The 15,974-nt window shown below is 37.6% G+C and overlaps 1 protein-coding gene across 3 annotated transcripts in view; it reads left to right on the forward strand.

Annotated features, from left to right (window-relative positions):
* The window catches only part of PRRG1 (proline rich and Gla domain 1), a 145,266-nt gene that overhangs the window by 63,764 nt on the left and 65,528 nt on the right, over window positions 1-15,974 (forward strand). For all 3 annotated transcript variants that reach the window (XM_041741893.1, XM_041741895.1, XM_041741894.1), the window contains exon 2: window positions 5,094-5,144. In XM_041741893.1, the coding sequence (XP_041597827.1) occupies window positions 5,135-5,144 (10 nt within the window). In that variant the 5' untranslated portion in view covers window positions 5,094-5,134. The remainder of the gene's footprint in view (window positions 1-5,093; window positions 5,145-15,974) is intronic.

A 15,974-nucleotide genomic window follows, 5' to 3' on the forward strand; every position in this document is an offset into this window, starting at 1 on the left:
CAGGAGTTTTAGGGTTAATTTTTGTCAGTGGTATGACAGAGGTCCAGTTTCATTCTTTAACATGTGACTATCTAGTTTTCTCAGAACCATTTATTGAAGAGACTGTCTTTTCCCCCATTGAGTTTTCTCGGCTCCTTTGTCAAGTAAATATTAGTTGAATTTATATGCATGGGTTTATTTCTGTATTTGAGATTCTGTTCTTTGGTCTGTTTGTGTTTTTATGCCAGTATCATACTGTTTTAATCATTATAGTTTTGTAATACAGTTTGCAGTCAGGAAGTGTGATGTTTCTAGCTTTGTTTTTTCTCAGGATTGCTTTGGCTGTGCAGTTCCATGCAAATTTTAGGATTGTTTTTTCTATTTCTGTAAAAATCACCATTGGAATATTTTTTTTAAAGATTTAATTTATTTATTCATGAGATACACAGAGAGTCAGAGACACAGGCAGAGGGAGAAGCAGGCTCCATGCAGGAAGCCCGTCATGGGACTCAATCCCGGTCTTCAGGATCACGCCCTGGGCTGAAGGTGACGCTAAACTGCTGAGCCACCCGGGCTGCCCACCACTGGAATCTTGATAGAGATTGTGTTGAATCTATAAATGGCTTTGGGTAGTATGGACATTTTAACAATATTCTTCTAATCCATGAACATGGAATATTTTTTCATTTGTTTCCTTTTCTATTTCTTTCATGAACATCTTATACAGTTTTCAGTGCATAGATTGTTCACTTCCTTGGTTAAATTTATTCCTAGTATTTTTTTCTTTTTGATGCTATTATAAGTGGGGATTATTCTTTATTTTTCAGACAGTTTATTGTTAGATTCTGGAAACAACTTATTTTTGTATGCTGATTTTTTTTTATCCTGCAATTTTACTGATTTATTCTGACAGGGTTTTATTTCTATAGTATCTTTAGGATTTTCTGTATATAAGATTATATTACCTGTACACAAGATCTTACTTATTCCTTTCTGAGTTAAATGCCTTTCTTTTTTTTTTTAAAAAAAGATTTTATTTATTTATTCCTGAGAGACAGAGAGAGGCAGAGACACAGGCAGAGGGAGAAGCAAGCTCCCTGCAGGGAGCCCGACGTGGGACTTGATCCCAGGTCTTCAGGATCAGGCCCTGGGCTGAAGACGGCGCTAAACCACTGAGCCACCCGGGCTGACCTCTTTTTCTTTTTTCTTGCCTAATTGCTCTGACTAGGACTTCAGTACTATGTTGAGGAGGAGTGGTGAATGTGGGTATCCTTGGGAGTCTAAGACCATTCCTGGGAGTCTAAGACCATTCCTGGTCTTAAAGGAAAAGCATTCAATCTTTCATTGTTAAGAATGATGTGGGTTTCTCTTATGTGGCCTTTACTATGTTGAGGTATATTCCTTCTGTACCTAATTCATTGAGACTTGTGTTTTTTGTTTTGTTTTTGGATCATGAATGGATGTTGAATATTATTAATGCCTTTTCTGCATCTATTGAGATAATTATATGATTTTTTTTTTTTTTTGGAAGAGGCTGAGCAAGACAGGCATTAATTCTTCTTTAAGTGTTTGGTAGAATCCACCAGGGAAACCATGTAGTCCAGGCCTTTTCTTTATTGGGAGGTTTTTTATTATGTCTCCTTATTTATTATTCTGTCTCCTTATTTATAATTTATCTGTTTAGAGTTTCTGTTTCTTCATGATTTAGCCCTGATGGGTTATATGTTTCTAGGAATGTATTAATGTTTTTGAGGTTGTTCAATTTGTTGGTGTATAACTGTCTCATTTTCCTTTGTATTTTTGATATTACTTGTAATGTGTCCTCTTTCGTTTCTGATCTTATTTTTTCTTGGTCTAGCTAAAGATTTTTCATTTTGTTCTTTTTAATGAACCAGATCTTAGTTTTGTTAATTTTTTCTATTTCCCTATTCTGTTCTAATATTTAGTATTTATGTCTTCTAACTTTGGGATTATTTTTTTCTTGAAAGTTTATTGCTATAAATTTCCCTCTTAGAACTGCTTTTTCTACATCCCATAGTTTTTCTTACATTGTATTTTCTATTTTCTTTCTATGTCTCAAGATTTTTTAAACATTTCCCTTTTGCTTTCTTCTTTGGTCCATTGGTTGGTCAGGAATATGTTGTTTAACTCCTATGTATTTGAGAATTTTCCAACTTTCCTCCCATTTACTCTTTTCTTGTTTCATGCCCCTGTGGTTGTAAAAGATAGTTTATACAATTTGTCGTCTTGAATTTGTTGAGACTTGTGGCCTGCTATATAATCTATCATAGAAAACATTTCATGTGTACTTGAAAAGAATGTGTATTCTACTGTTTGATGGAATGTTCTGTTTATGTGTGCTTGATCCCTTTGGTCTATAGTATTGTTTAAATTTGCTGTTTCCTGATTGATTCTGTCTATATTATCTGTGTGTCACTGAGAGTGGATATTAAAGTCTCCAACTGGGCAGCCCGGGTAGCTCAGCGGTTTAGTGCCACCTTCAGTCCAGGGCGTGGTCCTGGAGACCGGGATCAAATCCCACTTCAGGCTCCCTGCATGGAGCCTGCTTCTCCCTCTGCCTGTGTCTCTGCCGTTCTCTCTCTGTGTGTCTCTATGAATAAATAAAAAATCCTAAAAAAAAATAAAGTCTCCAGCGAATATTGTATTGTTGCTTATTTTTCCTTTTAGTTGTGTTAGCATTTGCTTTATATATTTAAGTGTTCCAGTGTTCAAGCAGGATCAATGGGTAACCATCTCCTTGTTTGGGTGGAGCTATTGATTGTGTTCTACAGTCAGGTGGGGCCACTAACTGGGTTCTCCAATCACCTATGGTTGGTCAAAGTCTCAGGCTGTGTTCCTTGGAGGGTGGTGCCGCTGGTTGAACTCCTTGATTGGACAGAGCTTTAGGCTGGTCTCTCCAATCACCCCTGGTTATATATGGGTTCTCAGATTGTGCTCCATAACCAGATGATACCACTGACTGAGCTCTGTGTTTATACAGGGCCCATAGTTTGTGCCCTGAAGTTGAGTGGGACCTGCATGCTTATCTTCAAGGCTATGCTCCTTGATTGAGTGGGGTTATCAGCTTGGTTTCCTGCCTGGGCAAGGCTACAGGCTATGTTCAACAATTGGGCAAGGCCAGTAGTTTGGGCTCCTCTGCTTATCGGGGTTGTAGGCTGAGCTCCATGAATGGATGGGATTATAAGCTGGGCTGTGTCTCACAGTACAGTATGCTATGTCCCCACGTTTCCCAGGCCACTTTTCAGGCTTCTTGGTTATGTGGGGCCAGAGGCTATGCTGAACAGTTGGGCATGGCTGCTGGCTTGACTCTGAGCAGGGCTATAGGATGAACTCTGTAGCTGTTCTCATTCTCTGACTGGGCCTCCTAGATGGGCAAAGCTAAAGGCTTTGGTCAGCGCTACAGTAGAGCTGGGAATTTGCTTCCCTTCTTGGGCAGGGTGGTAGAAGAAGCTCCCTGGCCAGTTTGGACAATTGACTGGGGATCCAAATCAGGGAATATTGCCAATCAAGTTCCCTAGCCAGACGTGGCCACTGGCTTAGCTCTGCAGATGGCCAGAGCTACTGGCTAGGATCTCTGCTCAGCAGTGTTGCTACAAGCAGGAATGCCATTTGCCAAGTCCTGGGCACTGTTTGCTATAAGCCCCACCCCCTTCTCCATCTCTAGCTGATCCCCAGTGGTCAAGCCCTGCAGATCCTTCCCATGATCCTTGGGAAGTGAGACATGAGTGGGCTTCCTGGGAAGGGTCCCATCTGCTGGGGAAGCTAGATGTCTGCCTTGGGCTTTCTTTTCCCACTGTAGAAACCATAGGCCCTGGCGGGGGCAGGGAGCTCTCAATGTGGCACTGTGCCACTGTAGGGGAAGGGTGATGGAGTCAGTGTGTCCAGTCCTCTTACCTTACTAATGTGGGATTTTCACATTGATGTTTTTTTCTAGTTGCCAGTTGGTCTCCTTGTGAGAGGGACTATAGTTGGGAATGACCTAAATGGCCATCTTGATGATATCATTCTCCCCTATATGCTTAACTTCAAGTAGGTTATACATTCCTTAATGGACAGATAGATTATGTCTTATAATTTTGCCTCTCTGGTGCTTAGCTCCATCTTGGGAATGTGGTAGGTGAATAATAAATGTGTGGTAAAGGGGATCCCTGGGTGGCTCAGAGGTTTAGTGCCTGCCTTCAGCCCAGGGCATGATCCTGGGGTCCCGGGATTGAGTCCCACGTTGGGCTCCCTGCATGGAGCCTGCTTTTCCCTCTGCCTGTGTCTCTGCCTCTCTCTCTCTCTCTCTCTCTCTCTCTATGTGTGTGTGTGTCTCTCATGAATGAAAAAATAAAATCTTAAAAAAAAATAAATGTGTGGTAATTCTATGTTTGAACCCTGTAAGAAAATGAAGCATACTATGAATTAGCTTCTGTGTATGTATTTTCATCTTTTAAAAACAGAATTGCTGTTTTTCCATGCATACCTGCTTTTGGATAATGTGGAGTTTTATCCTCCAAAATTTCATTTGTCAGTAGTTCATGGTTATTGATTCATACTGTTTATTGGTAATAGCTCTGTGGAGTGCTTTGCTTCAGGGATAATTTAATTAGGGGCACTGCTGTTTGACACCATTCAGGAAAATGTTACAACTGTAAAGAGTATTCGATTTGTCACTGAATGACACCTAATAGAAGCCAGGGATAGGCAAATAACATGCCAACTTGGTATTAAAATTAAAGAGTCAAAATTCACATTTTGACTCTTTTGGCATTTTTGTCCAACATTTTTTGTTTATATCATTGCCGTCCTAAGAAATAAGCATGTGACCATTTTGATGACTTTTATTTAGCAAGGGCAGAAACTAATGCCAGATAAATAAGGATATTGTAAGTTGATACAGATGGAGTCCATGCTTTCAGAATGCTGTGTTTCTGTTCTCTGAAGTTAGATATCTATTTATGATGAAGAATACATTTGTGTAAGGGGGCAAGATTGGCATGCACTAAAATGAAATCCTCATGTTGACTACATCAGCTTTAATGGAACTTATTTGATATAGTGACTCAGCCTCTATGAATCTGACTATGTGTATGTGCTGTGTTTTTATACAGGGAATCATAATCCAAGGGCCTGCCAGAGACCACAAGAAAACATGGGGAGGAGTAAGTTTCTCTTTGCTTTTTAATAATTCATACTTTCTCCATATTAATCTATCTAGGAAATTAAATTTGCAATTCAAAAGTTTTTTTTGTGGACATCTAAATTGTATTTCTGATTAGTGTTAGAAAGTTTTTGTCTGAAGCAGGGCAGTGCAGAGAAAGACCAACAGACCACATACTGGCAAGGGTCTTGTTTTTTCCCCTCCTTCCTTCTGCTCTTTTCTGAACATATCCCAGTACAGGGAGAGAAGGCTCAAACTTGTTATATATAGACCTACCCTAATCCCAGCTTCTTTACAACTCTTAGTACAGTTACCCATGTGCTTACAATGGTTTCTAAGCCTTGTTGATAATGACATAAACAAACAAACAAAAAAGTGATTCTGTTGTGCAGCCAATGACACTATTAAAAAAATTAATCTGTGAGATGGTTTTTATTTCCCCTAAAATGTTAAATATTAAAGCCTGGCATTAAGAACCATTGGATGAATTTCTTTGATTTTTTTTCTTTCTCATAAAGCTATTTATGGGCAGTAGACAATAGACAAATTCAAGGTCATTTTGTTGTTAATATTAACCAGCCACCAGTGACTTCATAAATAATCCTAATCAAAATAGACAGTAAAACCAGATGCATAAAGGACCTCAGAAGGTCCTTAGTGTAGTATAGTGGACATAATCAGAGGCCTGAATTCAAATTCTACTTCTACAACCTTGATCAAATCCTAGAGTTCCCCTACATTTGCTTGTCCATCTCTCAAGTGCACTTGTCTCTGCACTTGTAGCCTCGGGGAGTTATGGTTGGCATAATGTAATGATATATATAAAAGTATGTTGAGGACTCTAAAGTATGTAGAAGAGAGTAGTAGAATTTGCTCATTGCTGTCCTTATTGAATAAGTTTATTCTCACTCATTCTTTTTTTTAAAAAAAAGCTTTACTGATTTGAGAGAGAGAGAGACAGCATCCATGTACAAGCAGGACGAAGGGCAGAGGGAAAAGGAGAGAGAGAATCCTAAGTAGACTCTGTACTGAGTCCAGAGCCTGATGTGGGGTTCAGTCTGTGACCCTGAAATCAGACCTGAGCCAAGAGTCAGCTGCTTAGCTGATTGAGCCACCCTGGTACCCCCATTGGTTCCGTCTTTTAACAGTTAAAATGAAGATATTTGATCAGATGTTTCTGTAGGCCACAGGGCTGGGACTAGGGTTGTGCAGGTGACAAAGAGTTGCCTCTTTATGTTTCATGCTCTAGGTACTTTGCTTGCCACACCTTAGTATGGTCCCTGGTAGGCAGCACCAAGGATTATAGATCAATCATGGAAAATTTCTTCCTGAATCTTGTTGAGTCAAACTTTGCTTGTTTTTTCCAGTGATTTCCTTGGGGATTGATTAGCCCCAGGGATTCTGGTTCTTTCCCAACATCCACAAAATACACCAATCTCCTGATAGTTTAGAAATGTAAAAAAAAAAAAAAAAAAAAAAGAAATGTAAAAAAAAAAAGTAAATTTGGAAACAACTGGTGAACGTTCTGGGACTAATCCATTCCATGTCCTAACCCCAAATCAACTGTAAACAGAAGTTTCCAGAGCAACACTGTGGCTTGGTCCTCACCTAAACTCAAGCTTCAGGTGGATTTGGAGAATGTTTGGATTGTTGGATTTCATCATGACCACACCTAGAAGCTGCATGGAGAGCAATACATTCCTTATTGTTTCCTCTCTTCCTTTTCAGAATGATCATCAGGTCATTAGCAAGGAGATCATTAGGAGCTTACTTTAAAAGGTGCTTCACCGTGCTCGCTTTGGCAGCACATATACTAAAAGGTGCTTCAGCAAGTCTTTGTTTAAATGGTCAATTTGGCCCAGGTCGTGATCCCAGGGTCCTGGGATCGAGTCCTGCATTGGGCTCCCCACAGGGAGCCTGCTTCTTCCTCTGTCTATGTCTCTGCCTCTCTCTCTATGTCTCTCATCCATGAATAAATCTTAAAAAAAAAATGGTTAGGCAAATAATCGGAGTTCTTGTTACAGGATAGGGCATGGTAATGTTATCTGTGAGGATGGGCATATTTCCAATCCAGAGATGTGATAAGGAAATTACTCCAAAAAATGCTACTTTACAAACACATGGAAGCTTATAATAGCATTTTGACTCTTTATGTTGACCACTTTAAAAGCATCCTTAACATCCTGAATCTCAAAGACTCTATCCTTTACTCTCTCTGCTTTACTTAGCTTGCTTGATTTCACTTGCTAATTGCTATCACTGTTAGTAGGGAAAAAAAGATGTTACTATGCAGTAATTTTTTTCTCTTCTGGCATCGTACAATGAAGTTTTTACTGGATTTGGCAAAGATTCTCACAAACATAGCTCAATGTGTCATACAAAGGGACAGCAGAAGAAAATATCACAAAGACATGGCATTAGCCTCATTAATGAGGAAGCATGAAAACAAAACAGCTGGAAAACCATGCAGTGTAAGTGAAAAGTTAAAATTAATATTGGTGTGAATTTCTTTTAGTATATTCTTTGATACTGGATGAAGAAATTATTTATTAATATGTATTAGATGAATCATTCTTTTATGTGACATGAAAAAAATTATAAGCCAAGTCTTAAAAATGTTGGTGAGAGGATGAGAACACACTTGTATATTTTTTTTCACATTTGTGTATTTAATTTTTTATTAGACCACCATCAGTGTTCATTTTATGTATCATTGAAATCTCATTTACTACATATATTTGAGTTCTGAGCTACAGCTTTCTATTTAGGACTTTTAAGAATATATAATTATATGGGCACTGAGGGGGGCACTTGATGAGATGAGTACTGGGTATTATTCTGTATGTTGGCAAATTGAACACCAATAAAAAATCAATTTATATAAAATATATAATTATTTTGATATCAACGATTATCTGTGGAATACTTCATAACTTAGACCTTTCTCATACATTATCTTATTTGAGTTATAAGAGAACCCTATGATGTAAATAGAGATATTATCTTCATTCTGTATATTATAAAACTGAGGGTCATGAGAGAATTTCTTTCTTTTTTTTTTTTTTAAATATTTATTTATTTATTTATGATAGACATAGAGAGAGGGGCAGAGACACAGGCTCCATGCTGGGAGCCCGATGCGGCACTCGATCCCGGGACTCCAGGATCGCGCCCTGGGCCGAAGGCAGGTGCCAAACCGCTGAGCCACCCAGGGATCCCCTCATGAGAGAATTTCTTATCTAAACTCCATAGCCTATAAAATGGAGAATCATAATGCAAACCTAGGTTTCCTTATGTCCTATGCAGTTTTTTCCTTTCTTCCAACAGATCATGTTCTGATTACCCAAGTCATTAGTAGTGTATAAAGTCAATTAAAAGCTTAGGAGCTAAAACAAACAAACAAAAAAGCTTAGGAGCTATCTGTTGATTTGATAGGTATGGAAGAAAATACTTTCTAAGACCTACAATGATGTTCATATACTTCTTGCAACATGGGGGACTGGACAGTCCCCCATGGGACAAAAGGAATTGGCTCACTGTTAATCACCATTTATGTTAACAGCTAAAACACATGTATCAGATGTGGAACGCCTCAAATATGTCTTCTGAGCAGTGGGAGACACAACCCACAGTGCGGGGTACCTAAAGTAAGGGGTCTAAAACACCACTTACTGATTGATAGGTTTTTGTCTTTGTGGTTTTTCTTAACAGGAAGAATGGAATGCATTATGGAACACCAGTATAGTAGGAGACAACAGGGGAGATGCTATTAAAAAAGGAACAGCATGTAGAAATAAAATCATGTATAAATTTTAGTGGAGAATTAATATTTTTACACATAAGAGAATGTTATTTTATAAATCTGTATATATATATTGGCTCACAAAATATTATAAACATAATACTAGAGTATTTATCACCTTCAGATGGAAATTACAACTTTATTCTATCTTTTCATCCCCCCACCCTCTGAGCAACTGGTATATTCATGACAAAATGACAAAAGTCTCAATACTCCACAAAGCAATTTCTTGGGATTTTTCTTGCTGAAGATTTTGGGAGTTACTGTTTTGTTACAATGGTTTTTTTTTTCTTTTAAGATTTATTTTAGAGAGAGAGTGAGTGAGAAGAGTGTGGGGTGGGGAGGGGCAGAGGGAGAAGGAAGAGAGAGAATCCAAGCAGACTTTCCCCTGAGCACAGAGCCCAATGCGGGGCTCAGTCTCGCAACCCGGAGATCATGACCCAAGCCGAAACCAAGAAAGAGTTGGTCACCCAACCAATTTAGCCACTCAGGTGCCCCTGTTTTGTTACAAAGTTTGAGTAGAATTTGATTTTTAGGTTGTACCTGTTTTCCATGTGAATTTTTTTATATCAGAACACACTGCATGTTCTAAGTGCTAGAGCAGCAATTCATGATATTTATTAGCCAAATATATAGTTATTGATTGCTAATTTCACTGTCTTTACCTTAAGAACAGAGCTCCTGGAGGAAATTTATTGTGTTGTCTCAATAATAGCTATCCACAAGATGCTCCTACACCTGTTTTACAAAATGGGAATAATATTTAGCCATGAATCTTCAAAAGGATTAATTTTGCAGGACGCCTGGGTGGTTCAGTGTTTGAGCGTCTGCCTTCGACTTAGGGCATGATCCTGGGGTCCCAGGATCGAGTCCCACATCGGGCTCCTTGCATGGAGCCTGCTTCTCCCTCTGCCTGTGTCTCTGCCTCTCTCTCTCTGTCTCTCATGAATAAATAAAATCTTTTAAAAAAATTATTAATTTTGCTTCATTGTATAGAAAACATTATTGGGAATAGATGAATGATGGCAAGTAGACAGGTCTTATTTGTGGAGAATAATTCAAATAATGTAGCTTAGCATATTTTGTTTCTCCTCTTCCAGTATTTAGTCTTTGGAAATATCTTTTACCTAGCCTAGAAGAAAACCTGGGTCTCTTAAGATCTGAATCTGAGAAGTGAGTTTCCATCTTCGTTTTCTAATACCTAATGAAATGTCCTTGATGTTCTAGTAGCCACGAAAATATTGTTGTACTTTAAAAAAACAGCAACATTGTGCCAGCATAATTTCTTTGAGTCCCTGGATATACTTGGCTCCTTTATCCCGAGAAACACAAACATGTTCCCCCACTTATCAAGACTTAGTGGAAGGAACAATGGTTTAGAGCTACCACAGTAAATCTCTAAGCTCTTTGATTCACTGCTGAACTACTGCTCAGTTGAGGCCAATCCTAAACTTTAACTTTGAGCATACAGCTCTATATTTTCAAACAGGGAATGAACATTCAAACTGACAAGTCTTGTAAAGTAACTGTCTCTCAATGTAGTGTCTAATTTTATTAGACAGCTCCCTGGTTTATAGTTCAAGTAAAGGCACACATTTAAAGCCAATTAATTATTTCATTTTCTGGCCTGTATTAAATTTCAGAGTCTCTTTATTACAGTAGTATATTCATGCCTCTGCAGTTTAGATGATGTCACCAATTTATCGTAAACCTTCATCTTCATAATTTTATAACAGTAATACAAATCTGCTTGGGGTTGACAGCAGCCATTATTTTTTCCTGGCGAGTCTTTTCCACTAGGAAAATGAGGTAACTTTTTAAGGGTCAAGCTACTTTAAAAAAAAACAAAAAACAAAACCCTCATTATAGTGCTTGATGCTTTTTGTCTTTGATATAATCCTCTCTGCCTTTTATCTATTTAACAAGAAAATAACCTTTGGTACATAAATTAGGTTTGCACCGTTGACATTTTTTTCATTTGAGGCAAAATTCCCATAACATAGAATTCACCATTTTAAAGTGTACAACTCAGTGACAGTACATTGACAATTTTTTGCAACTATCTATTTCCAAAAATTTTCATCACCTCCAGAGGAGACCCCAGACTTATGAGGCAGTCGGTCTCCATTCCTCCCTCTCCCTTTCTCTATGGATTTACCTATTCTGGATATTTCATACCAAGGGACTAATACAGTATATGACCTTTTGTGTCTGGCTTTTTTCATTTTTTTTAAGGCTTATCCATGTTGTACTAGTATTAGTACCTTATCCCTTTTATGGCTGAATAATATTCCACTGTATAAATATACCACATTTTGATGATCTGTTCATCTTAACGGACATTTGGGTCGTTTCCGCCCTTTGGTAAGTAATGCTGCTGTGAACATTTTTATACTAGTTTTTGTTTGAGTATCTGTCTTCAGTTCTTTGAGATGTGTATCTAGGAGTGACAGTTAACGTTTTGGACTGAATAATTCTCTGTATGTGTGTGGGGGTGCTGTCCTGTGTGTTCTAAGATGTTTAGCAACATCATTGTCTTCTCCACACTAGATGCTAGTAGTTCCTTCCTTTCCAAGTTGTGACAACCAAAAACATATCCAAACATTGCTAATATGTTTCCTAGGGGTGCAAAATTGCCCTGGGGCTGAGAACCACTGATTTAAAATAAAGGAAAGTAAATCTTTAGAGACAATCCATAATTCACATATTATGATGTTTTTCATAGAAGTAATTTGAGTCTAAAGGAGAGCATGATATAGTTCTGGAAACCAAGGTATAGCCCTGGTTCTTTTTTTTTTTTTTCTTTTTAAAAAAAATATTTATTTATTCATGAGAGACAGAGAGAGGAGAAAGAGAGAGAGGCAGAGACATAGGCAGAGGGAGAAGCAGGCTCCATGTAGGGAGCCCGATGCGGGACTCGATCCCAGGACCCCGGGATCATGACATAAGCCAAAAGCAGACACTCAACCACTGAGCCACCCAGGTGCCCTGAAAAGTCATTTCTGAAGTCCATGTGCTCATTAACAAAGGCACAGATTTGTCAGAGAGACTCCATTTCTTAAACCTGTTATGCTCTGCTCTTGGTGGCAGGAAAAAAAGGTAGCCAAGTGCTCTCTTTGAATACTATCTGAATAGCCACCTCTGGAATGTAGCTTTTTGATTAACTGTAGAACATGTTCTATTAGGACAATTATCTACTCCTAGAGTCTAGATTACAGCTAACTATCACATAGGTAATATCATACTATCTATGTTGACAAGTCATAAAGCATTCACTATAACAGAGTTAGGCATTTAAAACCATATTTCATATTTGCTGAGTTCTGCAACTCAGCATCAACTGGCTATTTTTTTTCCCCATCAAATGGCCATTATCAGTTATAGTTATTTACATATTCTTCCATATGGGACAGAACTATAATCAGTGTAGATAGGGTCCATAAACTAAAATGAAACTGTTATGGTTCTAAGAATTATAAACACTAAGACACATGATACTCTCGCTGATATGATCGAGGCACTAGTGACAGGAGAAATACTCAGTTTTGGAATTCTTTTGTTTTGATGATTCTACCTGATTGTGTGCTTAATTTTGTATATGTTAGACCATTTGTTAATTCTGTATTTCCTGTGGGTAAGGTGTACCCCCCCTCATCCATAAATATCATGTATTAGAGTGTCATATCTTTAAATCAAGCTTACACTCACTAGTAACTTGATTGCTGCCACCTACCATTTCATGAAAGAGTCTTTAATAAGAAGGAGCTATAAATTGTAAAATTTCCTTCAAAGAAAATTTGGCCTTCTTTTTTTTTTTTTTTTTTTTGAGACCATCTATTAGACCTCCATTATCTATTAGATATCTTTTTCTTTGTATCTCATTATTTCTTATTAGGCATAAAATCATTGGACAAGGGACATCTGAATATATGTTATTAAATTTGGCTTTAAAGAAAACCATATTGAGTTAGTAAGACTCACTCTGATAGACCCATGTTTGTTTTGTTTTTAAAGAATATTGACTTTATAGACCTTCATTATCTCTGTTGTTTTCTCAGAAATCCATTTCTGGCATTTGTTCCACACTTATTCCTGGAAACCTGTTATCATCTGGCATTTTGTCACATACCTCTAGAAGCACAAAGATTTTTTAAGTGTTAGGTAATGATCATAACCACCACATTGTCCTTAAGCAGCAGCTCAAGGATAGTAAAGATATTAATAATAATTTCTTCTCTCAAACTCTGAGACTACCCATTCTCACTAGTTTAGTCCTGTAATTTCAAATTAATTTTTTAAATATAGGAGTTCTCAAATGGGCTTCAGCTCCCTAATTCCCATGAAAACATATATATACTACATGCCATTCTAGCTAAGTTGTACATTTGTGACATCTTGGTTGGGTACATGAATACCACTATACAACAAATTCTGAATTATAAAACCTACCCCCTCTGAAAAAATTAACCTTTAAGTTCTACATACAGGTTACAGTGGTGAAATACAATTGGGAAATACTTTATTTTTTTCCCACCTTATCAAGAAATAGGAAGATTGTCCGAATGGCATCTTTTTAGTTTGCACAATTTTTTTGTTTTTTTAAAATATTTATTTATTCATGAGTGATACGAGAGAGAGAGAGAGAGAGGCAGAGACATAGGCAGACGAAGAAGCAGGCTCTTCGCAGGAGCCCGTGTCCCGCATCCCGGGATCACTGCCCGAGCCGAAGGCAGCCACCCAAACGCTTTTCCCGCTTTTGGACTTCCTGATCAGTGAGAGCCTGCTTCTCTGTCTCCCTCTGCCTGCCACTCCCCATGCTTGTGCTCTCACTTTCTTGCTGTAAAATAAATAAAATCTTAAAAAAAAAACTTTTAAAAAAGTATATTTATGGAAACAATTCTAAAACAGATATCATCTACTTCCTTCCTAAACAATATCCTGAACATCATATGGTCCTTTTTTCATGACTCAGGTTCATCATTATAAACATAATCACTGATGCCTACAGCTTTGGGAGTTGTTAGTAGGGGGAAGGGGGAACTTAAAGCGTATTCCAGATAACCCTCAAAGGGCCTTCTGTCTCTTTTCCTTTGCCTTCAGATTAATCAGCTTTCACTTCTTGTTTTCTCAGTATGTTGATGTAATTCAGCCCACCCCTGCCCCTTCTACTTTTCAGTTGTAATGTGCAGTGAGGCATTCAAGTTTCATAGCCAGGCTTGTGGATGAGGGGTGCCTGAGTTGATCCTTGATGTGTCTAAGGGAGCTGGGGCTTCCTGTAGGTAAAGCATAAGATAAATTGTAATTCAAGACCTTGGTCATCTTTTGTTTCTAAGTTTATGAGATTTGAGTATTTTCTGCATAAATGATATGTTGCTATTAATATCCGTAATGATCAGTTAAAATATTGAATAGCTACCTGAACTATCAGATAACCTAAAAATGAATAGAAAACAATTATTCAGTATCTTTGCATAATTAATCCAGCAATTATGCAAAGAATACTGAATCAGTATTCAGTATTCTTGTACCTACTCTTGATTCTCTTTATATATATATATATATATATATATCTTTATATATATATATACACACACACACATATATATATATATCGTGTATAATTTTCATTTCTTATTCTAGCGTTCCTAAGATCTTTTTTTGTGGTCTATTGTTAAAATTCTAATGATAATAGGCTGTCAGAATACAGAATATTTGATCAAGCTTTAAGTTAATAACAGTAAGCATATAAGTTATTGGATGCTTCCTTATGATTTTGTTACAAATATCAGATCCTTATAAGGACCAGAAATAGACCTTAATTTACATTTTACTTATTTTTTAAAAAAGATTTATTTATTTATTTATTTATTTATTTATTTATTTATTTGAGAGAGAGAGAGAGAGAGAGAGAGAGAGAGAGAGAGGGGCAGAGACACAGGCAGAAGGAGAAGCAGGCTCCATGCAGGGAGCCTGACGTGGGACTCGATTCCGTGTCTCCAGGATCACACCCTGGGCTGAAGGTGGTGCTGAACCACTGAGCCACCTGGGCTGCCCCTTAATTTACATTTTAAAGAATTTCTGAAATCTTAAAATCTCTTATCTCCCAAATATTTATTAATCATCAAAGTATATTGTGGCCGCTCCCCAGCATTAGATAATTAAAAGAACCTATGAAATTCTCATAAGGCTTTAATAGTGGCTAAAGGTATGGTGCAGCAGGACAAAAATGGCTAAGGCAATTTTTAGTTGCACAGGACACACTTTGTCTTCTAATTATGAACTACCGAGATATGTCTAAGATAACCTTGTTTCCAGGGGAGCCAAAGCACAAATTCACTGAGAATCTTTGATATTCTACTGGTCATGTAGCTGAAAATAGACTGCATAATCAATTAAGTCAGATGCAAACCATCAATCTATACATTTTCAATAAACAATCTAAACTAGTACAGAGTGCCTCCAGGGGAGTTTCAGACTTAATACAGCACCTTATAAAGCTAGTATATTTCATCCTAAACTTCAGCAAGGAGACCAAACTCCCAGGCATCCCTAGAGTTAAGCACACAGACTCACTGCAAGTTAACCTGATCCTTATTCATTCTGTATTTTCTGAGGGTATTTTTATTATCAGTTTGGCAGATCTCGTTTTTCCTTTTATGTAATAACTGCCACAATGATGATGACAAGTCACACTACTATTTATTGAGTATTCATTCTTTGCCAAGCCCTGAGTAAAGTACATAATGTATATTACCTCATTTAAAACTATGAGATTGGTGCTATTATTCCAGTCTTATAGACGAAGAAAGCAAGCTTAGGGTTTTTGCTTTTCTCACATAGATGTTTGCTCTAACAACTTTTTCTTACTTTCTAAATGTGGAACTGATGTGCACCACTGACCTTGGGATACCAATGAGATCACATTTGTTTCTCAAACAACCACAGTCCCTGGTAATACAAGAATGTCTTTCTTCCTTCCCTGACCAACCCTGTTCCCATGGGTAATTCAAGAACTGTAGGAATGCACAT

Source organism: Vulpes lagopus, chromosome X, assembly GCF_018345385.1.
Source record: "Vulpes lagopus strain Blue_001 chromosome X, ASM1834538v1, whole genome shotgun sequence".
Classification (NCBI taxonomy): Eukaryota; Metazoa; Chordata; class Mammalia; order Carnivora; family Canidae; genus Vulpes; species Vulpes lagopus.